A 24,784-nucleotide genomic window follows, 5' to 3' on the forward strand; every position below is an offset into this window, starting at 1 on the left:
AGGACAAGCCAGCCCCTCCCAGGACACACTCCCCTTATCCTTACAAGTACCATCTGCTCCAAGCAAACAGACTTGGGGAAGCTTCTCCTGTGATTTTTGAGTTGCCCTTTGCAGCTCCTGGGAAGGTTGTGGAGGCCTGCAAAGACACAGCAGCTGAGCAAAGTGAGTGACTTGACTTCATACAGTCATGGAATGGTTTGGGTTGGAAGGGACCTTACAGCTCATCCTGCGGCCCCCCTGCCATGGGCAGGAACACCTTCCTCTATCCCAAGTTGCTCCAAGCTCTGTCCAACCTGGCTTTGTACATTCCAGGGATGGGGATGCCAAAGCTTCTCTGGGCACCATGTGCCAGGGCCTCACCTCCCTTCCAGGGAGGAATTGCTTTCTAACATTTAATCTAAACCCACTCTCTTTCAGTTTGAAGCCATTCCCCCTTGCCCTGTCACTCTACCCCTTGTCCAAAGTCCTGCTCTGGCTTTCACATACTGAAAGCCCACAATCACCTTCTCTTCTCCAGGCTGAACATTCCCAGCTCTGCCAGCCTTTCCTCCCAGCAGAGCTGCTCCATCCCTCTGCTCACCCTGGTGCCTCCTCTGGGCTCTCTCCAGCAGCTCCAGGTCCTTCCTGTGCTGGGCCCCAGGGCTGGGGCAGCTCTGCAGATAGGGTCTCACCTGAGCAGGGCAGAGGGGCACAATCCCAATCCCTTTCCTGATGCCCACCCTGGGATCAGCCCAGCCCAGGGGCGTTTCTGGGCTGCGCAGGGAAAGAATGAAAACCTGAGATTGGGAAATTAAAAACAAATCCCAAGCAATTAATGGACACTTAGAGCTGCTTCCTCCCCCATATGGCCTCCCAGATTACTGTATTTTTGCAGTCAAACACAAACAATTTCCTTCTTTCCTGTGCTGGGGGTGCCCAAGCTCTGGGCGATGCTCAAGGATTGACGCGTTACCGGCACTGCGCCATGCGTGAATGAAAACACTTTTCCTCCAACATGGAAAAAAACCCAAAACTAATGAAAACTTTTTTATAGAATGACATTAGTGAAGGCATTTTCCCTATTAGAGCCCATTTGTTTTCCAGGTTTTGGTTCTTCAGGTCTGGGAAGTTGCTGGAGCACCTTGATGAGGTGTTCATATAAGGACAGGACTCCAGACCCTGACATTTTTAAGGGAGCAAATTAAAGCAATGCTAAAAAAGCCCCATTTGAAAGTTTTCTGCTGTTTTCTGTGGCTCTGACATCCAATCTGTGGTGGCTTCCACAGGCTGCAACATCAGCTCATCAAACCTGGGCTCTGGCCCTGCGGCCACCTGGGACAGGACAAACAAGAAACCCTCAGGTTCTGGAACCCCAAGGACCTGCCCAGCACCAAAGTCAGGTGAAAGAAGCCCAAATGAACTTTGGAAGTGGTACAAGATGTTGCTCCTGGATGAGGAATGTACATGGCGGGGGGCCAACAAGCTCCACACAGGGGTCCGACCACCTGGAACCCACGACTTTGCCACCAGCAGCCAAGGGAAGGGAGAGTTTCTGCTCCAGGGAACTGGAGGAAAACACAAACCTGTCACCAGTTACTGTCAGATGAACTCTGCCAAGACACAGGAAGGAGATAAAAAGAACTCAAGCAGCACTCAAGCTTCCTGCAAATCCAGAGCATCTCATCAACGACTCGCCAGGAGGAAATATATTCGTGGGAGTGGCGGCTGCTTGATGTGCTCTCCCACCCACCTCTCCTTCCTATGGCTCCCAATTTCCCCCCTGGGATCCAGCATCTATTGAGCAGACATGTTGAGAAATAGGATATTAATTCCCTAAGCACCAGAGTTTCAAACTGCTCTGGTCCAAATTAGGCAGAATTTGGGAGGGGATAATGGTAAGAGATTCCTGTGTTTCAGTGATCGTGGATCCAGGCAGTCTGGTCCCACAGTCAGAAGCACCACCTGACAATACATGTAAAAACTGTTTTAATTAACTTAATTTTTTCCTTAAAGCTCATAGATTTCAAGATTAGAGACACACACCCAGCATGGCTCAGGCTACCCAAAGGAACAAAGGAGCTTTAAGAGAATTATGTGTTTCTATAGACTTGGAGACAATATCCACAAGTCCCTTCTTGCAACAAACCCTGTGTGTACAACTTAGGGCATTAAGCTTTTCATTATTAAAGTCTGTTTTCCCTTGTTTGGGAGTCATGCTGAAGCTTTCCAGTATGGATAATTGTCCATAGTGTGGGGCACTCCTCATTACACCAGTGTTTCACAAGGGAAAAGGACAAATCTAACACCTGGGTCAGGAGCTGCATTAATTTTAATTTATCCCTAAAGACTTACTGTAATTCCAGTACTCCATGATAACGTCACTCACTCCTCAGGAAGGAACTGAATGTGAGATGCTGTGTGGAATGGATCAGAGAGGGGAAAAGAGGACAAATTTCATGGCAGTGATAGGTAAATCCAGAGTTTACCCACACCAGGAATTTTCTGGGTGTTTATCATCTCCTGGCCTTTTCTGTGAAGAAATGTTTTCCTAACATTCAATCTAAACATCCCTCAGCGCAACCTGAGGCCATTCCCACTTGTTCCCTGTGAGCAGAGACCAAACTCCCCCACCCCACCCTCCTGTCAGGGGGTTGGACAGAGTGAGAAGAACCTACTTTTCTCCAAGCTGAGCCCCCCCAGCTACTCTTCATCAGACTTCTGCTCCATTCCAGAGGTGGCCCCAGCCTGGATGGCCACACGTCTTCAGACCAGCGGCAGCACCGCAAGGGTGGCTGGTTCTGTCCCAAGAAGACCTCCTGTTTCTTGGAAGCAGCATTCCTGTTGCTCCCAGGTAGAGCTTTCTGGCTGAGAGTCTTTGGAGGACGCATTCCAAAATCCAAGACTCTGACGGCGGGTTTGGGGAGCAGCCAACACCATCCCAGGGCACCGAGGATCCAGCCCGGATCCCCCAGGGCACAACAACTCCCTGCAGACACCCAAACCCGGCTCTGACGTGCGATCCTGTTTTCCCAAAAGCTGAGCAGAGCTGGAACTCACAGCTCTTCCCAGAATCCACGCTCTTTGTTATGTCCCAGCGGTGCCAAAACAAAGCTAGGAATGGCCTCTGCAGGTAGGACCAAGATATCCTGAGGTAACATGACGTTGGAGATGGAAGCACTGACATGACATCACCTGAAGCTTCACTTGTCTTCCAAGAGCAACAACTGGGATTTCTGCTGGATGCTGGCACTGAAAACACCTTTTTTATGGAGAGAGCCCTGAGCCCCACACGAGTTGCTGGCATCACCCAGGCTACAAAGGGCACTTGTAGACCAGCTGAGCCCACAACTCAGCTGCCAGCACCACCCTGCTGGAGAAAGGCTCAAACCAGCAAACTTTTCAGTGAGTTTTCACCATCCCTTCATGGTTTTGTAAGAGTTCAAGGCCAATGGTCTCCTCAGCCCCCAGTCAACCACTCCTTTGCTTCAGAAGTAAAATTTGGTAGTTAATCTACAATGGCACCCTATGGAAGGGCCCCTTGGAGAGGCAGCCCAGGTTTCCCACTCCCATGAATCCCAGAGAAGATGCCAGCAACTCCCTCTTCCCATGTGTAATTTCCCCTGTGCTATTTCCAGTTGACTTACAACTAACAGGATGGAAAAGCTCTCCAGGATCACTGAGTCCAACCCCACCCAAACACTGCCAAGGCCACCTCTAAGAGCATTGTCCCCAAGTGCCACATCCACACAGCTTTTAAATCCCTCCAAGGACAGGAATTCCACTACTACCCTGGGTAGCCTGTTTCAATGTCTCACCACCCTTTTGGCAAAGAAATTTCCCCTAATATCCAATCTAAACCTGCCCTGGCCTTGCTTCCCCACCATTTCCTGATGCTCCTAGAAATCCTTCAGCAAGGCAGTCCCATCCATTTCTTGAAAGATAAAATACAAATTTATTTGTGGGATTTATTTGTGGGTTTTTTTTTTGTTTTTCATTGGTTTTTTCCTCCTGTTTTTCATCCCCTTTTTCTTTCCCTGCCCAGCAGGACTGCAGATCCAGTCCCAGTTTGGTCACTGGTACAGAGCAGCTCTCCACCAATTCCACACCTGGTCCTGTGCATCAGCCAGAACAAAACCTGGGTTCTTCCTGAGGGGTGTCCTGTCCAGTTGCTCCACGAAACACTGTTTATACATAAAAAGAGATGCTCCAGACATGACATTTACCCAACACAGAGCCTGAAGCCTCCTGTCAGGCCAACATCGCTCTTCTTCCCTGGTATTTGACCATCTCCCTGCTTGGCTCATCCTTTCATCATGCCCATGGTATCAATATCCTCTTTCCACAGCAGCTTCCTGTCTCCTCATCTCCAAAGACTTCCACATGACTGCAAAGACAAGTTTAGTAGCTCCACTTCCCTATTCCTTCCAGCCTTTTTCATCAAATGCTATTTTCACTGACCTTCAGCATTTCCTAGAGATCTGCTCCTGACCTCTGCCCCATTTGCATCACCACAGACAGACAATGCCTTTATTTTTCCTTGTAGAGCAGTGATCACCCCCAGCATGGCACTTCTCCTGCATGGAACCCCAGAATGTCAAGAGTTGGATGGGACCTTAAAGCTTATCCCATTCCAGCCTCTGCCATAGGCAGGGACACATTTGACTCACCCAGGTTGCTCCAAGCCCTGTGCAACCTGGCCTTGGACACTTCCAGGCATGGGGAGCCACAGCTGCTCTGGGCACCCTGTGCCAGGGCCTCACCTCCCTCACAGGGAGGAATTTCTTCCCAATATTCCATCTAACCCTACTCTCAGCTTGAATCGATTCCCTCTTATCCTGTCATTCCAGTTCCTGACAAAGAGTCCCTCTCCAGCTTCCCTGTAGTCCCCTCAGATCCTGGAAGGCTGTTCTGAGATCTCCACACAACCTTCTTTTCTCCAGGCTGAAGCCCCAGCCTCCCAGCCTGACCCCAGAGGGGAGGTTTACACAGAGGTCCATGCACCCCTGGGTTTCTCCTGGCTCAGAGACAAGGCTTGGAGGGCAGCTCTGTTTACAAGTCCCACCAGCTCTGCTCCATTTGGAAAGGAAAGGTTGGATTCTCTGTGGGCAAGGAGCTTCAAGAACCAAGAAATCCTCACAGCAAGTGTTGACCCAAGGCTGCCTGGAATGAGGTGGGACACAGAGGGCCTGAGCTGTGCAGTCTCAGGACCAGGTAAGCTGGAAAACAGCTTTTATGTGTTGGTTGCAGCACTTGATTTGCATCCTGCACAGGCTATCTCCAGAGGAGATTCCAATTGGATTTCATCCAAGTTTTGCAGCAGAAATGCACATAGCACTCACAGCTCCACCTTCCAGCCTTCTCCAATTCTGTTCCAGAGGGTGAAGAATCACAAATACACTGGAGCCAACCCCCCTAACTTCCACCCTTAGAACAACTGTTTTTTCCAGGGCCTGGGATCTGCACAGAACTGGGATTTCAAACCCATCCCAACCATGAAAATGCCTCATTGTCCAAGGTGTTGGACAGCTCCAAGAGCAAGCCTCAAGCGCCAGCCTCTGCTGTGCATCTCTCCCACATCAGGACAGGTCCCAGACATCTTGTCATCTCCAGGGTGATGTGAGCAGAACCACACAGATCCTTCTCTTACCAGCTGGTTCCAGTCTGATCCCATGAGCCAAATTCCTCGGGCTGGGGGACTCCTTGCAGCCCAGCCAGTGCCAGGGTTTCTGGTCGCTTGTTCTGTGTTTTGGCTCCACAATGGAGGCAAGGCAGGAGTTCTTGGATCCCAGAGGGTTTCTCCCAAACATAACCCACCTCACCAGGTCCAAAGCTATGGGAGGTTCCTTAAACATCCTGTTTCAGGAACCCAGGTGGAAGCTGAGAGTATGGAGCTGCAGGAGGGGCTGAGGGAAGAAAGGAGGGAAAGGAGGAGACAGGATGATGATCCAGCCTCTCCCACCCTAGGAATGCACAGAAGCTGGCATATGAGTCAAAAGCACGCTTGGAGATGTTATTTTGTTTAACTTTGTCTAATTCTTGGATTTCTTAGTGGAAGAATGTTTTCATTGGAATCTTCTGCAAAGCCACCATGTCTGGCAGCAGGACATCGAGCTCAGCCATGTGAGAACACGCCAAGCTCTGCTGAGTCCAACCATCAGTGCCAAATCAGGCCAAAATTTGACCCAAAACAGCCCCCCAATCTTCCAGCCAAACCTTTGCCTCCTGCACAGCAACACAAGCCCTTCTCAGCAGCACTTAGATGTTGCTCCAAGCAAGACCCAGCCTAAGATCAGGACAGGCACAGCACACTCCCTGCAGGAACGGGGTGAGCCATCAGGAATAAAGCACATTCCCTCCACCACAAAACACTCCCTCTCAGCTATGCCACTTCCATCTGATATTCCCAAGGCACTCCCAGAGCAAAGGTAGGTTTTCCACCCCCTCACCCATGAGGCAGCAGCAATTACCAGGAGCATCACTGTGTGGAGCCCATGGATGGCTGCAGGAGTGTCCTTATCTGGCTGGAGGAACCTGGATGTGCCAGGGCATTCAGTGCCTCACTCCCCCAGCAGCAGCTCCACAGATTCCAGCTGCCAGGCTGACTCCTTATCAGGCATTCTGTGGTGCCAGTGGAACTACTTGGATCCCTCACACCAGTTCTCAGAGCTCTTCTGCTTGTTTTTAACACATTTCTTTAATTTCTTCCAATGGCTCCTCACTGAAATTCCTGTGCTGAGATCAAACAGCATCCTGTGATAATCCACTGGCACCAGCAGCAATTCAACTGACAGGGATTTCTCCAGCTGAATTACCACAGCCTCAAGAACTCAAAATCCATGGGTCATTTGCACATGTGCTGTGCTGAAAAAATACCTGATGTGAGGCACAACACACTCCAAGGGGGCTGCTTCCCAATGGGATGGCATGGTCACCCTTCACGTGCCAGGTCAGAGTTTTAACACTGGCATTTGGATTGGTGACCTTTTCTCCTTATTGTTTTAAATCTTCTTTTTCTTTGAAATTATTCCCATCCATCAGCTACCACAAAAAAAAATGTTTAAACTCAATGCCCTGGGAGGAATTCCACCGTTTTGACAGTATCTCCACTTACCTCTGACAAGCACCAGCTGACCTTTCCATGCTGTAGTTTAGAGCACACAACACATGAGTCTTTCCAGACAGAAGAGCTGGAAGCCTTCTCAGATCCCAGCACAAAGGCTGTTGAACACTCTGGGGTGATGATTGCAAGTGTCAAACTCCAGGGAAGAAAATAAATTAAACAAAACAAGGTTACCTCTTAATTCCCACCTTCTTTTGCCATTTCAGTCTCGCCCTTTGCTGCCAATCTGGACACAGCTATAAAACAAAGGAAACAAAGCACTTGAAGCTGAACAAGGAAAGTGTTTTGATCCTCCAAGGTGTCTTGAGATACATGGAAAAACCACAGAGCAGCCATATTCTGAGTGTTGTTTTCCAGGTGTCCTTCACCTCCCTGAACAACATCACAGCTCTCAACCCATCGCTTAGGAAGCCCTGTCTGCTCTCTGCCTTCTTCTCTCCCCATGGTTTGATCCTTCTCTTCATTCCAGAGGGATCACTCCTCCATCTGAGTCCACACAAGAACTCTGCCCTCAGTCCTCAAAGAGAAATCCATCCCACCTGCCTGTCCTTCAGCTGGCTTTCCACCTAAGCCACCAACTTAATGCTCAACACCTCTTGCTTTTTACTCCTTCTTGCCTCATTTTGACTTCTGGCATTACCATCCCAAGAAAACAAAACCTGGGAGCCACAATCTTCCTAGCTTCTTCTTTTGTGTAACCACAGCTTTCTGTTCTTCATCTCCTTGCCTCACCTCCCTGCCATGCTCCATCCAGCTCTTCCCAGGGTCGCACTGAGACTTCTCCACGTACTTTAAGACTAGAAGTTACCAACAATGTTCTCCTTCCAGGAAGTCTGTCTTTCCAACCTTCTACCCCAGTGATCTGCTCCTCAAGAGTTCCCCCAAAAGCCCCTGCAGCTAAGGTACAGCACATGCAGCAAAATCCCTGCAGTAGAGCTATTTGCAGTCTTAGGTACAACAAATTCCTGCAAGGAATCTACTCAAGGTAGCTCTGCTATCAGCAGAATGCCTGTGGTCAAAGCATTGAATCATTGGGGCCTCCAAGACCTCCTTGGTCATTCCAAGACCTCCAAGATCACCGAGTCCAACCTTTGACCAGAGCCCACCATGCCAAACATGCCACAGTGCCACATCCACCTGCTTTCTGAACACTTCCAGGGATGGGGACTCCACCACTGCCCTGGGTGGAGCAGGTGGCCCAGCACCCTCATCCTGTAGATGAACCCTGATTAAATGAAAGCAAATTTCCAAAATGAAGAGTTGTATCTGTACCCTAAGCTGTGCTGAAGCACTTCCCAGTCTTTGTGGATGAAGGCAGGGGAGAAGCAGCCCAGGGAAGGGAAAGGTGACACATTTCCTGCTCCCACAGCTCCGAGTCGAGCAGGTTCAGGTGCAGCACATCCCTGAGCCACGTCCAGCCCACCGTGGTCAGATGTCACCTGTGACACCCCTGGGGTGTGAGCAGAATTGCACAATGCACATCCTGTGTGCACGTGACCCTGCCCTGGGCACAGAGAAGAGGTGGATCATTTTCACCCTGGGCTGTTCTCCAACCTCACTTTTAGAGCTGTGATCTCCACAGATCCTGCTGGAACACCGACCTGGGTGTCAGGAACTGCCACTGCTGACTTCAACACCCACGTCACCGTCAAGTCCTGCCACTGGTACCAGTTCCCCAGGTCACAGTGGAGAGACCACACACCCAAGGCCCTGCTGCTGTCCCTAAACTCCAAACTCAACCAAACAAAACCAGTTCCAATTCTGTCAGGCAAGCACAGCCCATCACAACGTGCCCAAACTTGAGCCAGCAGGAAAGTTTCCTTCCAGGATAAAGCAAGACTTAGGTCACTGGTCACAGGTAACAAACCCTGGAGTACAGACAGGAAAGCTCTGGGGTTTTGAGAGACATGGACCACACAAGGCTCTGCCTCATTAATCCTCTGAGATGACTGATTGTCCTCAGCAAGGTTCACAACTCTGGAAAGAACAGAAGCTGCACATCTGCATGAGCCAGCCAAATCCAGCTGCTCATACTTGCACAGCAGTCTCCTAAAACACTGCAATGGCTCCAGAGCCTGTCAGGGCAATGTCCCACCCCGGCAGTTGCACAAACACTCAAGGCACTGGGTGCTCAGCTGCAGATGGTGAGAGACAAAAGGCAACTTTTCATGTCCCACACTGTGCTGAAGCACAACCCTCCTCGTGGTGCCACCAGGCAGAGGATGCAGCCTGCAGTTCACCAGGAGAACCAGGAGCCATCCTGCAAGTGACTTTGTTACATATAGAAAAAGCTCAAATCACACATTTTGCTGAAAAAACATGTTCAATCCTCTTATGCAAAGTTCAAAACAACCTGGGGTGGATTGGATCTCTGGGATAAGGAAGGCAGCAGAATAATTCCTGAAGTCTCAGGGACCAGCTCCAGGGAATCCACCTTCTCTTCCTGCCAACTCCAACCTAACCACCAGCAACCTGCACACTCCTGCACACACAGGGCAAGGTGAGGGACCAAGCTTTCACGTTAGGTGTAATAGAAAAACATTCTTTACTCTGCAAGTGTCTTTACAAATATATATTTATATATTTAAGCCCATTTCAGGCCACAAAAGCCCATAAAAAACAACCAGTACCTTTTTGAACAAGAGAAACTGCGGGGCAGAAGCCTGAGGTGACAGACACCCACACAGGGGCTGCTCTGGCGCTTCTCTGAAGGCCTTTAGTTAGCACATAAAACCATCTCAAAAATCCTTTGATGTGAAAGGAGGGGCACCATTCTTAGCCCACTTTCACCACTCTCTGTTTGAGGTAAACTGGGATCACTTTTACATCATCACTTTAGAAAGGAGATGTTGTATCCTGAAGACCAGCTTTTCCAAAGAACATCTGTGAATGGGTTAAAAAGGTAAGATGTGTGGATCCAACCATAATGTGCTGTTGTCTCAAAATAGAAGAAGTTGATACTAAAAAGCTATTCCAGATACATACAAGTACAAACACTAGAGCTGGTCAGAAAGATTCAGTTTCAACATTTTGTTAAAAGCAGGGAAAATTTTCTGCAGTGTGTTTTTTTTTTTTTCATTTCCCCTCTCCTCACTTTTCTACCAGTTCCATAAACCCTTCTGAAAAAAATCACGTGTCTGCTGTCAGAGTGCAAAGTCCATCCAAATCTCATGTTTCAGTTCACTATCTCTACACTTTACAAATCCTGATGGCAAACCAAAAGGTCTCAATTTAACTTAGCAAAAGTGATATCTAGAAAATATTCAACACCAAGAGGTCTTACAAAAAAACTTGAGACTACTAAGGCATTCTAAGGCACAGTGTTTTGGAAGAAGTGCTTTCTCCCTGTAGTGTTGCTTTATACACATCATGTGTGTGAGTCCAAGGGATGCAAGGAGCTGCAGGTGGATGCCATGGCTTCTCCCAAGCAGGGAATTCCATCTTCTGCTGCTGTTTCAGACATAGGCTCCCAATGCTGCATGAAATTCAGTGAGACATTGCACCAGCTGCTGAAACTTGGGTCTCTCCTCAGGATCTAGGGCCCAACAGCAGGCCATCACAGCAAACCTGCAACACAGAGGCACATGGAGCACAGGGGAACTGTGTCAGCCAGGCAACCACAGCCCCAGCCTGAAAGGCAAAACAGCATCTGCCACGGGGAAACTGGCTGAGCAACCAGAGAGAGACAAGGAGCCCTGCATCTTATGGTTCATAATGCTGAACAGCTCCTTCCAAGGATGGACACATGGAATGATGAGCAAAGGGGCTGTCACCAGAGGTCCTGGCTTGATTTAGGACATAACCCATGGTAATCCAGGAAGGAGCAGTACAGAGTTCACTGGAAATTGCTCAACTGCTATAAAAGCATGGAATGGTTTGGGTTGGAAGGGACCTTGAGGATTATCTAGTCCCACCCCTGCCAGGGCCAGGGACACTTCCCACTAGCCCAGGTTGCTCCAAGCCCTGTCCAGCCTGGCCTGGAACACTTGCAGGGATGAGGCAGCCACAGCTCCTCTGGGCAACCTGTGCCAGGGCCTCAGCACCCTCACAGGGAGGAATTCCTTCCCAATATCCCATCTAACCCTGCCCTCTGGCACTGGGAAGCCATTTCTCCTTGTCCTGTCACTCTACCCTTTGTCCCAAATCCCTCTCCTGCTCTTCTGGAGCCTGTTTAGGCATTGGAAGGGACTCTAAGTTCTCCCTGGAGCCTTCTCTGGTCCAGGCTGAACACTATCACTGTCTCCAGGGCAGAGGGGGCTCCAGCCATCAGAATATCTCCATGGCCTCCTCTGGACTCACTCCATCAGCTCCACTTCCTTCTGATGCTGGGGACCCCAGAGCCAGAGTTCCACGAGCAACGTTTACCCCAGGGTTTGCCTGCCAGGCAGAGCAAACAGGCAAGGAAAGGCAGCCCTGGCTGTCTCTTTGGGCAGCCTGGCTCAGCACCCCAAGCAGAAAGCAGGAGCTTTCTCCTTCCCCAGCAGAGGCACTCACAGTTCATCGGGGCAGTTGATGGGCTGAGCTATTCGATAGCCATCCTTTAAATAAGCTGCCATCTCGAAGGGGTCGATGTCCACGTAGGGGGTCTGGCCCAGGGTCATCAGCTCCCACAGTGTCACCCCAAAGGCCCACTGCAAAGGAACAGTGCAGGCATTAACACAACATGCTGAACCCCCCAGAGCTCCTCCAGCCAGCCCACAGAGTCAGCTGTGAGGGGGATTACTGACCAAGACAATTACACACAGTAAGAATGCTTTACATAAATGCTGTATATATAACCAAATTCAACATGTCTTGAACTGGGCTAATGAAAAATCACAGAACTGGTGATAAATTGCCCAGAGAAGCTGTGGCTGCCCCATCATCCCTGGAAGTGTTCATGGTCAGGCTGCATGGGGTTTGGAGCAACCTGGGCTAGTGGAAGATGTCCCTGCCCATGGCAGGGAGTAGGATCCAGATGGTCTTCAGGTTCCTCCCACCCCAAACCAACCTGTGGTTCTACAAAGTCAAACTAAACTTAAAATCTTACTGCATTAAGACATCAGTGCTTAGAAATCATGCATTTTTAAACATGAAAATTACAGAACACCTAAATCTAAATTACTGAACATTAAATTATTATCTCCTATAAAAGTTATTTGTTTTTTTACATTCTACTTCTTTAAAATGCCTCAAAAATCCTCCAAAAAAGTCTGCAAAATTCAAAGGATAAGAAATGAAATTATATTTTTTAATTCCAAATAATGTGTATATTTGGAGAGTATGTTCAGGAACAGGACTCAGGAAAAAAAAAAGAGATTTCATCTCAGTAAACCTGATCAGGATTCAACACATTCATCTGGCAACCCTTGCCAGAAGGAGCTTGAAGTGATGAAAAACCCATCTATGAATCCACATACAAGCAGAGTACAAGGAAAATGATTTATTATCTGGTATCCAGAGACCCAGGAGACCAAACAGAGATGGGGCTGATACTGCACGCTCGTGACTCACTACTCAAGCTAAACATCATCATTCATTAAAAAGGGGCAGAATCACGCAAGGCTCACACAATTCTTGTTTTAATCAAGAGAAATCCCACTCACTGCCTTGACCCAAGCCTCAGGGAAGGGATATTTTCAGGTGGGAAGGGCAGAGGGGGAGATGTGGCCCCACTCCAAACAGCCACCAAAGGAAACAAAGCCCCTTTTTAGCTGCTGTGGAGAAGAGTGCTGAGGGACAAGGGGTGATCATGAAGATGAGAGAGTGATTCAAGCAAAACCATTCTGGGAATAGAGCTGTTCTAATTCCATAGGTAGCTGCATAAAAATGGCATGAAGAGATGCAGAATTTCACATCCAACAGCAGGAAAAACACAGAATTAAGATTCAGCAGGAATCGTGGTTTGTTTTCCTACACTCTGGCTGACTGATAGAGCTGTTGGCAGGGGAGCAACACATTATTGGGAAAGTTTCAAGCCAGCAAACACATTTGAAAGAAAGTCATCCAAAAAGCAAGCCTGGAACACATCCCCTGGCATCTCTGCAGACACAGACACTGTTTGTACCAGACTTCATCACCCATTCCCTGTTACATGCAATGGATCACTGGGTTTGTTCCTACCAAACCCACAAAAACATCTGACATCAGCTTTTTATGAAAGGAGTCCAGGTAGATGCAAAGCTGATATTTAGGGCACATGGTGTTTTCTACACCCAGAAAAACTGTTCACTTTTGAACTCTACAAAACTCAGATGGCCACGTGTCTGCAGTTAGAATTGGGTGTTAAAAGGTGGGTGGCATTTATCCCTAAGCAATGAAAAAAGTACTTCTGGTTAAAATGGGCTGGAAGAGAGGCAGAATTGCACTGGAGTTTTCAAAAATTGCTACAATAATGAGATTTACTCATCCTAATAAAATTCCACATCTCACTGCTGCTGTTACATAAGCTTTGATTTCCCAGTTCTCACAAGCAGTAATTGCTTTCATGTCCCAGATTTTTTTTAAAAAAGTAAAGATAAAAAAGCCACCATTTGACTGAGTTCATTTAGCTCTCTAAAAACATGCTTTTACAGGCAACTTCCATTTCCTCTTCTGTCTTCAGGCTGGATCTAACACAAACCCCCATGTGTTTTCCAATGAATACACATGTGGAGCACAACTGGCACCTTCCCTTCCTTCCTCCTTCTCCTTGTTTACATGGCTGCAGCACTAGTACAGAGACCATGGAGGGAAAAAAACCAACCAGAACTTCTCTAAAGTTTCCCAAACTGGCACCAGACCACTATCCTGGATGGGATGCATCCTAGGGAACAAGCTGAGGTCACTGCAACACTGCTCTGATCTCTGAAAGGTCACCTCAGCTGGGAGAGGTTCCTGGCCACTGGAATGAAGGCATCTTCTGGAAGAGCTGGGATTTGGGGGACTATGGGCCACACAGTCAACCACCAGCTCCTGCTAATGTCAGGGAGCTCACTCCCATGTCTGTGAAGCACAGGGACGTCTGGGAACAGCCAGTGTGGATTTATCAAGGGAAGCTGTGCCTGACCAGATCTGTGCTGAGCAGACAGAGCACAGAGTGAGGAATGGATGCCCACCTGGACTTCCAGAGGGTGCTGGGGCACTGCCCAGGCTCCCCAAGGAATGGGCATGGCCCCAAGGCTGCCAGAGCTCCGGGAGCATTTGGGATTGTTGGGGTGTCTGTGCAGGGCCAGGAGCTGGACTGGATGATCCTTGTGGGTCCCTTCCAAGCTGGAATACTTTATGAAAAGCAGACTAGTCCCAGTGCAGCTCCCTGAATTGGAGTGTGCTCCCTGCCAGCACTCCCAAGGGAACAGGGAGCAAGGGGCACTTCTGCTGTGCACGAAGGGCCTGACTGAGCCCTGAACCACCTGCCATGAGCAGCTGATGCAGGAGTGGGAGTAGAGATGCTGCTCTGAACAAGCCACTGTTACCTATCCAGTGCCATGATCTCCTGTCTCCAGCTCTGGGGTCCCCAACATCAGAAGAATGTTGGAGCTGCTGGAGTGAGTCCAGAGGAGGCTACAGAAAGGGCTGGAGCATCAGTGCTCTGGAGCCAGGCTGGGGGAACTTGGGGGTTCACCTGGAGAAGAGAGGCTCCAGGGAGACATCACAGCACCTTCCAGTGCCTAAAGAGGCTCCAGGAGAGCTGGAGAGGGACTTGGGACAAGGGATGGAAGGACGGGACAAGGGGGAAATGGCTGCACACTGCCAGAGGGCAGCATTAGATGAAATATTGGGAAGAAATTGTTCTCTATGAGGGTGGGGAGACCCTGGCACAGGGTGTCCAGCAGCAGCTGTGGCTGCCCCATCCCTGGAAGTGTTCCAGGCCAGGCTTGACAGGTCTTGGAGCCACCTGGGACAGTGGCGTCCCCTTCCATGGCAGGGAGTGGAATTAAATGGGCTTTAAAGGTCCCTTCCAATCCCAACCATTCTGGGATTCTGTGAGTCTCCAACAGCTGAAAAAAGAGCAAAATGTCAACAAAACACATTTCCAAAACACAAGAGGAGGGGAAAAAGACCCTCACCACATCACTAGCACTGGAGAACTCATTGTTGACCAGGCTTTCCAGGGCCATCCAGCGCACGGGCCTGTTCTCGTTGTCCCCCAGGCAGTGGTAGTCCATGGGGAACAGGTCCCGCGACAGCGCGTTGTCCGTGATCTTCACCTGCAGCGCCTCGTCGATGCTGGGCACACAGAACAGCAGGTCAGGGGCTGGTGTGAGCTCAGGATTTACCTCAGAACCCTGGGTTCCTCCCCTGATGATCCCTCCCAGTGTGTCAGTCACCTCTCCTTTCCCCTCCCCGATCCCTGCTGAGCACTGCCTGTCAATCCTGGAATTCCAGAAGGGCATTGACAGAGTGATTGACAGATTCAAAGGATGCCCTCTACCCCCGGGGGGCATTGGGCCATCCAGGTGTCCTTTGTCCCTTGAGACCTCCTCTCCTGTACCTGGCTGGGGGATTCCTACCCCTTCCCTCCCCCTCTCCCCCAGGTTAAAAGAGCCAGCAACCACACTGTCTGAGAGTTCTGTTGGAGGAGGTGCTGCATTCAGAGGCCTGTGGGCCAGGAATAAAGCTCTGGATTAAAACCCTCCATCAGAACCAACTCCTTTCCTTCTCCATCACCTTAAAGCCTCCATCAGAGGGAAACCTGAGCTCCTTCATACCTCCCAACACCCACCTGCAACATCCAGCTAGCCAAAAAAGTGTCTCTGGGGTGTAACACCACAGAGCCACCATTTGGTCCAGCAGCAAGGACCAGACAAGCTCAGGCACGTCCTGTCTGCAATATTGGTAACATTCCAATAGGTCAGCACCCCCACAGCCAACAGCTCTGCCCAGCCCCAAGGGCCACACTCAGCATCTCACTGGGGACTGCTAATCCACAGCTCGGGCACTGGCACTCTCCTGCATCAAGATATGCTTACTCTGTGATTAGCAAATATTATCACAGCACCAGTTCATTCTGTGCCAACTGATAAGCACTAGAAAAATCAGCAGGCTTGATTCAATAAAACCAAACACTTACAAGTGTGAAAAAACACTCTTAAAGCAAACAAGTAACTGCCTCAAGTTACTCCTGCTCTTTTGGAGATCCCCTATCAGAACAATTAAACACTTTGCAGCTCTAGTACCTCTGTGGCAATAATGAGGCAAAGATCTAAGCAAAGAAAGAGCCAGTAATATCTTTAACCATCCAGCACCCTTTGTGGTCCAAAAGCAGTCTCCAATCAAGCCATCTGCTGAACAAGTCTTTATTCCCTCCCCAACAGATATTGATGCTTGTCACAAACAGGGTACTAAGGGAAACTTACTTTAATCAAGAAAAGATGACTCAAAACAGCACAGAGAATTTGCCCCCTCTGGGGTGTGATTCAAACTCTTTGAACATAAAACTGTGTGCAATAAAGTTCAGTGTTCTCACAAACAGCTGACTTCAGAATATGGCAAAGATGTTGGCTTCAACATTGTATGACAAATATACAGAAGGAACACTGGGGTGGGGGTATTGTAACAAACTGGTTTTTGTTGTCTTCTCATCATGCCAATTATTTATTTTGATGAGAAAAATGAAATATAAATGCTCTGTGTGCTTCTCTCTTTACTATTTCAGATACCTTTTTTTTTTTCTATGCACTTTCAGGCCAGTTCATTATCCTCAAAATTTACACAATAGGAAATTTCCTATCTAGTCATTCTTAAGAGGTCAGAGAAATTCCTAGAAGACCTGTTTGAAAACAAATGCAATGCAAAGGGCAATTCCCCAGCAATTAGAGAGCCCTGGACTTGTGTAACCCTCATGTCCACTGTAACGGGACCTGGCTGTGCCATGGGCACATGAGGCCACAAGCATTTCCTCCCTTAAACCTGCCAAGATCACTGGAATCTTGGCTCCCTTCCCACAATTAGGAGATGGGTCTGATGCACTTCCCAGCCTTTCACCACCCAGAGCAAACCTGGGGAACAAAGAGGGGCTGGTGGAACCAAGTCCTTCAGGGAACCTTGGCTACTGGCACCTCTTTCTCTTTCCAAACATAAAGCTGCAGGTGATGTCCCTGAGGTTTGTGATCTCTGCCTGCTGTGGTCACACTTAGTCCTCAGCAGTGAGGAACAGCAATAGGAATTAGGAACAGGATCTGTGAGGAGCCCATCACACTGAGCATCCTGTTGGGGCACAACAGCAGAGACTGTGGTCACTGAGTGACTGAGCTCCTAGAAGGCCACCAAACACCTCCACAGCTACATTCTGGGGTGTATTCCAACCTGAGGATGCTCTCAAACCCCTCTCTGGCATTCCTGCCATTCCGGAGCACATTTGTATCTATCCATCATTTGGCAACTAAAAAATCTACCAATGAACAAAGTCTTTAACTCAGTTTTTAAGGAGAAAAAAATGAAGAAAACCAACTTCAAACAAAAATCTATCCACTGCTAAACTGTCAAAGATACTCCAAGTTTTTATTAAAGTTAAAGGAAGCTTTAATTCTTTTCAAGCCCTTGAAAAAGTGATAGACAAACCCAGCTGAAGCATTTACAGAGAGGATGTTCTGCATCCTTAAGAACCACAGCTCCTGGTTCCCCTTGCTTTGGGGGAAAACAACTTCTCTGACCACATCAGTGACCCCAACCCTGCATTCTGAAGGGGAGCTCAGGCAGAGTGCAGGGAGCTGCAGCTGCAGAGGGGACAGTACTTACACACAGTTCCTTGCAGCCAGGTCTTTGTGGATGACCTCCCTCCTGGCCAGGTAGCTCATCCCACAGGCGATCTGGATGGCCATATGGACCAGATCCTGCTGGGAAATTGCCTGCAAGAGCCCAGAGCAGCAGCCATCAGCCCCTTCAGCCCAGCACCTGCAGGGTTTGCTGTGTCCCAGTGCCCCCAGCCCTTCCAGTCCCCACAAACACAACCACCTATGGGCACTCATGATGGTGCCTTACTCGAAATTTTAACTTCTTTTTTTGACATGCCAAGGGAAAATACTTCCATCTTGCAAATGCCTCACTCTCTGTACCTACTTTTCCTTTGACTGGAAGTGGACATAGGCAAAAATGGTCCATTTTACCCCTTCTCACACCTTTTCACTTTGTTTCCCTGGAAAGCAGCTAATTCCAGGCAGCAGCACAGTCAAAATCCTTGTTGCTCTCCAAAACCATTATCAAAGGCTGTTGCTTCAGCTCCTTTTGCAATTTCACAGTCCCATCATAATTAAATTCTTGCATGTATATATAGCTTGAGAAACCAAAAGTAGTATCAATAAATCTGAAATTTCTCCATACACAACTTCCCTTAATTTAATCCACAACTTTCTCTATTTGTTGCTATAATTTCAGGATGCATTAATTGAGCTCCTACCCTAATGAGAGGTGACAGCTTCCTGCCCTCTGAACATCCAGGAATGCTTTCCTGGTGGGAAACAAGGCAAACACTTGCTGGGGAGCCACCTCTGCAGTTCTCCTGGATCACACTGAACAGGAGAGTGCCACAACCATTCCTCTGGTGGCACAAACTCAGGTGCCAGAGCAATGAAGATTTAATGGCCACAAAGTCCCAGATGCCCGAGGGTACCTGAGGATTGTTGGCCTCCACCAATTTGCACTGTCTCAGGAAGAGTTTAAGGTTCCCCCAGTTCATGTAGGGCAGCAGCACCATTGGTTTCTCTCCCTCCTCTATACAGACATGAGTGATAGGCAGCAGATTCCTGGAAGACACAGAAATTCCTAATGTTATGGAGCTGAAATTTGATTAAAATACTTTTGATTCCTAAACACAGCAATAAAATGAATTTGACATGAATGAAAAGCATTTAATCTTATATTAGGAATTGCAGAGCACAACGTGTCCAATTAACTGAATCCCTGGACAGTTAAAGGGGACTTTCAAGAACGATGAAGAGACTTTTTACCAAGACTTGCAGTGCCAGGATAAGAGGGAATGGTTTCCCACTGCCAGAGGGTAGGGTTAGATGGGAGATTGGGAAGAAATTCTTCCCTGTGAGGGAGGTGAGGCCCTGGCACAGGGTGCACAGGGAAGCTGTGGCTGCCCCTGGATCCCTGGAAGTGTCCAAGGCCAGGCTGGAAAGGACTTGGAGCAGCCTGGGGTAGTAGAAGGTGTCTCTGCCCACAGCAGATGATCTTTAAGGTCCCTTCCCACCCAAACCACCCTGGCATTCCATGATTCTACAGAATTCCCAACAAAGAGCTCCCTCTCCCCAGGGGCTTTTAGCCCAGGTACTTCCACCTCACAGTGACATGGATTTGTCACCTTACCTGTGGTGAAGCCCTCTGAGTTTACAGCTTTCTGTCAGCATCATTGTCACCTGCACCTCCGAGGCTTGATCTGAGGGGAAAAGGAACCACAGATAAACTTTGGAAACAAATCAACATATTAATTAAAATTCAGTCCAGCTCTGCAAGTCACTTAAGGTCGCTTGAGCACGAACAGAACTTGTTTGCCTCCTTCCTTAAAATGGCACTTACAAAAAGCCCCGAAGTTCAAGGCCAAGTTCTGAGGCTCATTTCTGCTTTAAGGAGTGGGGTCAAGCCCAGAAAGGAAATCAAGCACATTCCAGGGGCTGACAGGCTGTGGCTCTGCACTTCCTGACAGCTCCTGGGCAGGCACAAGCCAGCTGCACTGGGCAGCGTGGTCCCATCCTGCCCATGGAAGAAGTGGGATGTGCCAAATGCTTCCCAAGCACAAATGTGCTCCAAGGACACTGCTTTGCTGCTGAGGTACCACTCCAGGTACACTTGTGTTTCTTGCCCCATGGCTGGAGGCTGTTTATGTCTACATTTACTTATTTCCTTGTTCTCTGCTTGACACCCTTGACTCTTGGGAACCTTAGAACTGTGTGCTGTTCTCTCCCCCACCTTTTAGAATGAATAAATAATTAAAACCACTGCTGCCAGCTAAAATTCAGGCATCTGTGATAACTCCAGCAAGCCAAAGCAATTGGAGATCCACTGGGCAGGAGGACAGGTAGTGCCTGGAACCCCTTTCCCATCACTCTTTGTGTATTTGGGGTTTTTTTCCCCCCCTTGGTGGCAAGAACCTCCAGGGAAGCTTATGGAGACATCAACAAGAGCTCTCCCAATCCCACCCCCCTCACACCTGGGAGCATTTTCTGTGTCTCCCTCATGCTGGGACTAGTTCTGGCAGGGAGCTGGCACAGGAGAGCCTAGCACAGCCCAAGGAGCTCTCCTTGCTGCATCAGGGGGAATTTACATGTCCTGGATGAGTCAAGCCAAGGTTTTACTGCCCTGGGAGGAAGGACAAGAATTCCTCTGCTCTTTTCCATCCTCCAAGGCCTGATCCTGCTCCCTGTACAGCCCTGACACCCTTTCCTAACTCAGCCTGAGCCCTGCAAAAGAAAACAGGACTCTGGCTGGGTGAAGAGTGATGGGAGCACTCTGGAGAAGCTCAGAGGTGCCACTAAATCAGTGACAACTGTGGTGGCATATTACAGGTATATATGTGGTATATTATGGGATGCATCAGCCAGTGCTTTTGGGCCCATCACTACAGGGACTTTGAGGGGCTGGAGCTTCTCCAGGGAAGAGAACAGAACTGGGGAAGGGGCTGGAGAACCAGGAGGGGCTGAGGGAGCTGGAAAGGGGCTCAGCCTGGAGAAAAGGAGGCTCAGGGGGGACCTTGTGGCTCTGCACAACTCCTGACAGGAGGGGACAGCTGGGGGTGGTCAGACTCTGCTCCCAGGGAATGGGGACAGGATGAGAGGGAATGGCCTTGAGTTGCAGCAGGGGAGGGTCAAACTGGATCTTGGGAATATTTATTGACAGAAAGGATGGTCAGACATTGGAACAGGCTGCCTGGGGCACTGGTTAAGGATTTAAGTCTGGAGGGGTTTAAATCTGCGTGGATGTGGCACTTGAGGACACGGGTCAGTGGTGGCCTTGGCAGTGCTGGGGGAATGGCTGGACTCAATGGTCTTGGAAGGTTTTTCCAACACAAACAAATCTATGATTCCCTTCTATTTGATAACAACTCTGTATGTGGGGATGGTACAAACAGGTTCTTGCAGTGCAGGAGACACTGAAGCCATGGCCAGCTGAAGTCTGGTCTGCACTCCAACAGAAGCCCTATGGGCTGGACACCTGATGAATTCGATTATGCATGAGACAAAAAGGCTTGGAAAGAGGAAAGAAAAACCAAGATCCTACCTTAAAACAAAGTTACACAGACCTGAATGACTGAATCAGGCAGCTCTAAAAGCCAGTATTAAAAATGGAGGTGGAAAAGCAGATTCTGAGAAGGCAGAGGAGCAGGTTACCTGTACAGAGCTTCAGCAGTAATTACAGGGCCCAAAGACATCAACCTCTTCACCCAGCACATGATGAAGGCAGGAAAGAGATTCCTGGGTGTGAGTTTAAGCTGATTAACTCCTCACACACTCTCTGGCCCTGTGCTTGCTGAACTGGTTTTAATTATAAGAGCCACCAAGCAGTAATTTGCAGCTTTAAATCAGAGATTGTTTCAGAGTGGATTTCAGATCTACAGAACGAGTCCGGCTGGTTTGGACAATGCACCCATTCATCTCCTCCTGGTGACTCTTCTGCCAAAGCCTTTCCCTTTCCAGCACTCAGGGAAGTTTCCAGCAGGTCAGTTTTGTTTTCTCTCCAGGTTATAATGGTTGGGCACCCAAAAGGATGATTGACTCCCAGGCAAGTATATACGGAAACTGAAATCTTATCTTGTGAAACAGTCCCCCCATCCATATTGTGTTTGCTTATCAATATTATTTCCTTGTTTTCTGCATGAAAAAAACCTTACCCAACACCAACAAATTCAACAGACTCAGAACAAACAATAGTGTTCAAGGCTAATTCTCCCCTTGTTGAGACCAGTGCCAATTTAGAGCCACCACACAATTTGATTATTGTGGGTTTGTGCTAGATATAATTCAAAACACAATATTAATCACCACTTCTTGGGAGTGCTTCTTGTCCAAAGGGGGAAAAGAACACCAAAATACTGCTACTGCAACAGTCCCCACTGCAATTAGGCTTCCTTAAATTCCTTTTAAGGCATTTTCATCAGTTACAAAGGAAAAAGTTCAGTTAAACAAACTCTGTCACATTTCGTAGACTATAACCACTTTTGAGCAACCAACACACACATCTTCACAGACCAGGACAAAGGTGATTTTGGCAATATTACAGTTTTTGTTGTGGGGGCCTGGTGAATCTGAGCATCCTGTACTAAAAACCCTTAAAATCAATCCAGCACTTTCTAGTTTTGATAAGAGAAACAGAGCCCCAGAGCCAAGCCAGTGACAGCTGTGCCACAGCAATCCCAGCTTGCTGAGACCTTTTTCCAAGGACATAGTGAGATGAATCCTACAGATTTCATCTTCCTGCCTGGGTCAATGTATAATCCCAAATTCCCCAAACTGTGTCAATCCCTGAGTGCTACATGTAAGCACACACACCTTGTTTTCTTCTCAGAGCTGTTCGTGCAGCCACTCAAACAGAACAGGGGAAGGATCCTGTCACACCCATGGGATGTAAAAATAAAAAGCCCAATGGATTTTGTGGCTCCTTTTGTCTGCCCCAAATCCATGAAGATGTCAGATACAAGCACAGCCACAGAGGGGAGAGGGGGGAAAGCCTCCCACAGAGCCAGAAACCTCTGAAATGACAACAGCTACTTGGAGACATAACTGAGGAGGTCACAGTCTCCTCTTTATTAAATCTGGGCACCAGGAACAGCCCTGAATTTAAGTTGGGTGCTCCAAGGCAACAAAGGCTCATTTTAAAACTTCCTTAAAGCTCTGAAAAAAGCTGAACTGAGATATTACCATTATTTGTGATTAAGAACATGTCAATGCTCAGCCACAAATGGAGTTGCAGTTGGATACTCATGAGCAGCCATATTCCCACAAGGTGATCATGCACCAACAGCTGAGAAACCAAAGAGCAGCAACTTCAGGAAGTTCAGAGGAAGATTTAACACCCAGAAATAATCCAGATACTGAGGATCAAAAAGGTCCAACTTTCAGAAGGTGCCTAAAACCAAGACTGAGAGAGATGAATGAATTCCAGAGAGGAAGATGCTCTCCAAGCCCTGGTTTTACCCAAAAGCCTGGCTGTGAAAGGCTGCCCTGAGGCCCAGGGCAAGAACAAGGCAGGATTCCAAGCTCTGATGGAGCTGCAGTTTTATCTCCTGATATCACAGGTTTGTATGCAGCCAGGCACAATGGGGCTCTTGGCACTGCTGGTTTTAGAGAAGAAGAGTGCTGGGATGTACTGGGGCCCCTTGCTGGTTCATGGAGAGGAAAAACACCTATTCCATTTTTACCAACTTCTTAAAATCCAGCTGCAAAAACGTATTTTAAAATCGTTGTTCTTTATCAATCACATGAATCATTGGGTGAAAAGATCTTGGGGCAGTTCTGTGATGACACTAAATTGAAGGGAAATGCCTGCTCTGAGACCAGGCACTCATCAGCTGCAGGGCACCAGGCTCTGCTTCACCAGGAAAAGTCACTCCACACCCCAGAGGACGTTGCAGAGATGAAAAGCAGCAATTACCTGGATATTGCAGTGGGGAACTGATTAGCTGGATGCTTTCATGAGTCACTTTGTAAGTCAGACCTCCCAGAGCCTCAAAACTGCAAAGCACAGCTTAAGTAGGATCACAGAATCCTTGAGGTTAGAAAAGCCCTCCAAGATCAAGTCCACTCATTCCCCCAGTGCTGCCAAAGCCACTCCTAACCCATGTCCCCAAGTGCCACATTCACACCTCTGTTAAATCCCTTCAGGGATGGGGACTCCATCACTGCCCCAGACAGCTGTGCCAGGGTTGGACAGCTGTTCTGGGAAGAAATTTTCCCTAATATCCAACCTAAACTTCCCCTGGAGCAACTTGAGGCAATTTCTTCTTGTCCTGTCTCCTGTTCCCTGGGAGAACAGACTGACACCCACCTCAGCACAGCCCCCTCTCAGGCAGTACTACAATCTAAAAGACTTCTGGGTGTAGAATGGTCACTGAAAGCTATTTCCTCAGAAGACAAAGCAGAACCTGAAAACCCATGTAACCACAGGTTTCAAAACTGAACTGAGTCCCATTTGAACTCTCTCACAGCCTGCTAGAGGCAGTAACAGCAGATTCTTTCAAGACTCCTGTCAGAAGCAGCTCTGCAAATGCTACAGGCAGGAGCTCCAAGGCTCCTGATGAATGTTTCCAACTGCAATGTTTAAGAAGATGTTTTACCTGCAGCTTTTCTCATCTTTGGGCCATTTGTAATGGCTTGCTCCCCTGAACTTCCTCCTGTCTCATACTGCAAGGAAACACTTCCCCACCTCACAACACTTACACAGCCCACTTTCTACACACCTGCCTGGTTTTTTTTCACAACCTTCTATTACCCTTATTATTTTTCAGCCTTGTGGGCTTTGCCAAACATCCCATGACAAAGTGCACAAGCTCCAGTTATTGAAGGGTGACATCCACACAAGCAGGCACAGTGGTCACAGGAATTTAGAGTGCAGGACTAGAGCTGCTCCAAGTGATAAATGCTCCCAGTATCAACACATTCTTGTTAATTACTGCTGTTTCTGCATGGCAATTAATTAGGTAAAACTGCTCCCAAGGCAGAATCCCACCCCAGTTCAAAGAGAATGCATGCCTGAGTACTGCTTTAACCCCTCCACAGGAGTCCTTGGAAG

General features: G+C 48.4%; 1 protein-coding gene across 2 annotated transcripts in view; it reads right to left on the reverse strand.

The window, feature by feature from the left end:
* Positions 1-9,656: 9,656 nt before the first annotated feature.
* RYK (receptor like tyrosine kinase) overlaps positions 9,657-24,784 on the reverse strand; it is a 55,261-nt gene continuing 40,133 nt past the window's right edge. For both annotated transcript variants that reach the window (XM_059855092.1, XM_059855093.1), the window contains exons 10-15: positions 19,370-19,439; positions 18,669-18,801; positions 17,798-17,907; positions 15,127-15,286; positions 11,594-11,730; positions 9,657-10,666 (exon numbers count right to left, since the gene is read on the reverse strand). In XM_059855092.1, the coding sequence (XP_059711075.1) occupies positions 10,555-10,666; positions 11,594-11,730; positions 15,127-15,286; positions 17,798-17,907; positions 18,669-18,801; positions 19,370-19,439 (722 nt within the window). In that variant the 3' untranslated portion in view covers positions 9,657-10,554. The remainder of the gene's footprint in view (positions 10,667-11,593; positions 11,731-15,126; positions 15,287-17,797; positions 17,908-18,668; positions 18,802-19,369; positions 19,440-24,784) is intronic.

This window comes from Haemorhous mexicanus, chromosome 10 (genome assembly GCF_027477595.1).
Source record: "Haemorhous mexicanus isolate bHaeMex1 chromosome 10, bHaeMex1.pri, whole genome shotgun sequence".
NCBI classification, from domain to species: domain Eukaryota; kingdom Metazoa; phylum Chordata; class Aves; order Passeriformes; family Fringillidae; genus Haemorhous; species Haemorhous mexicanus.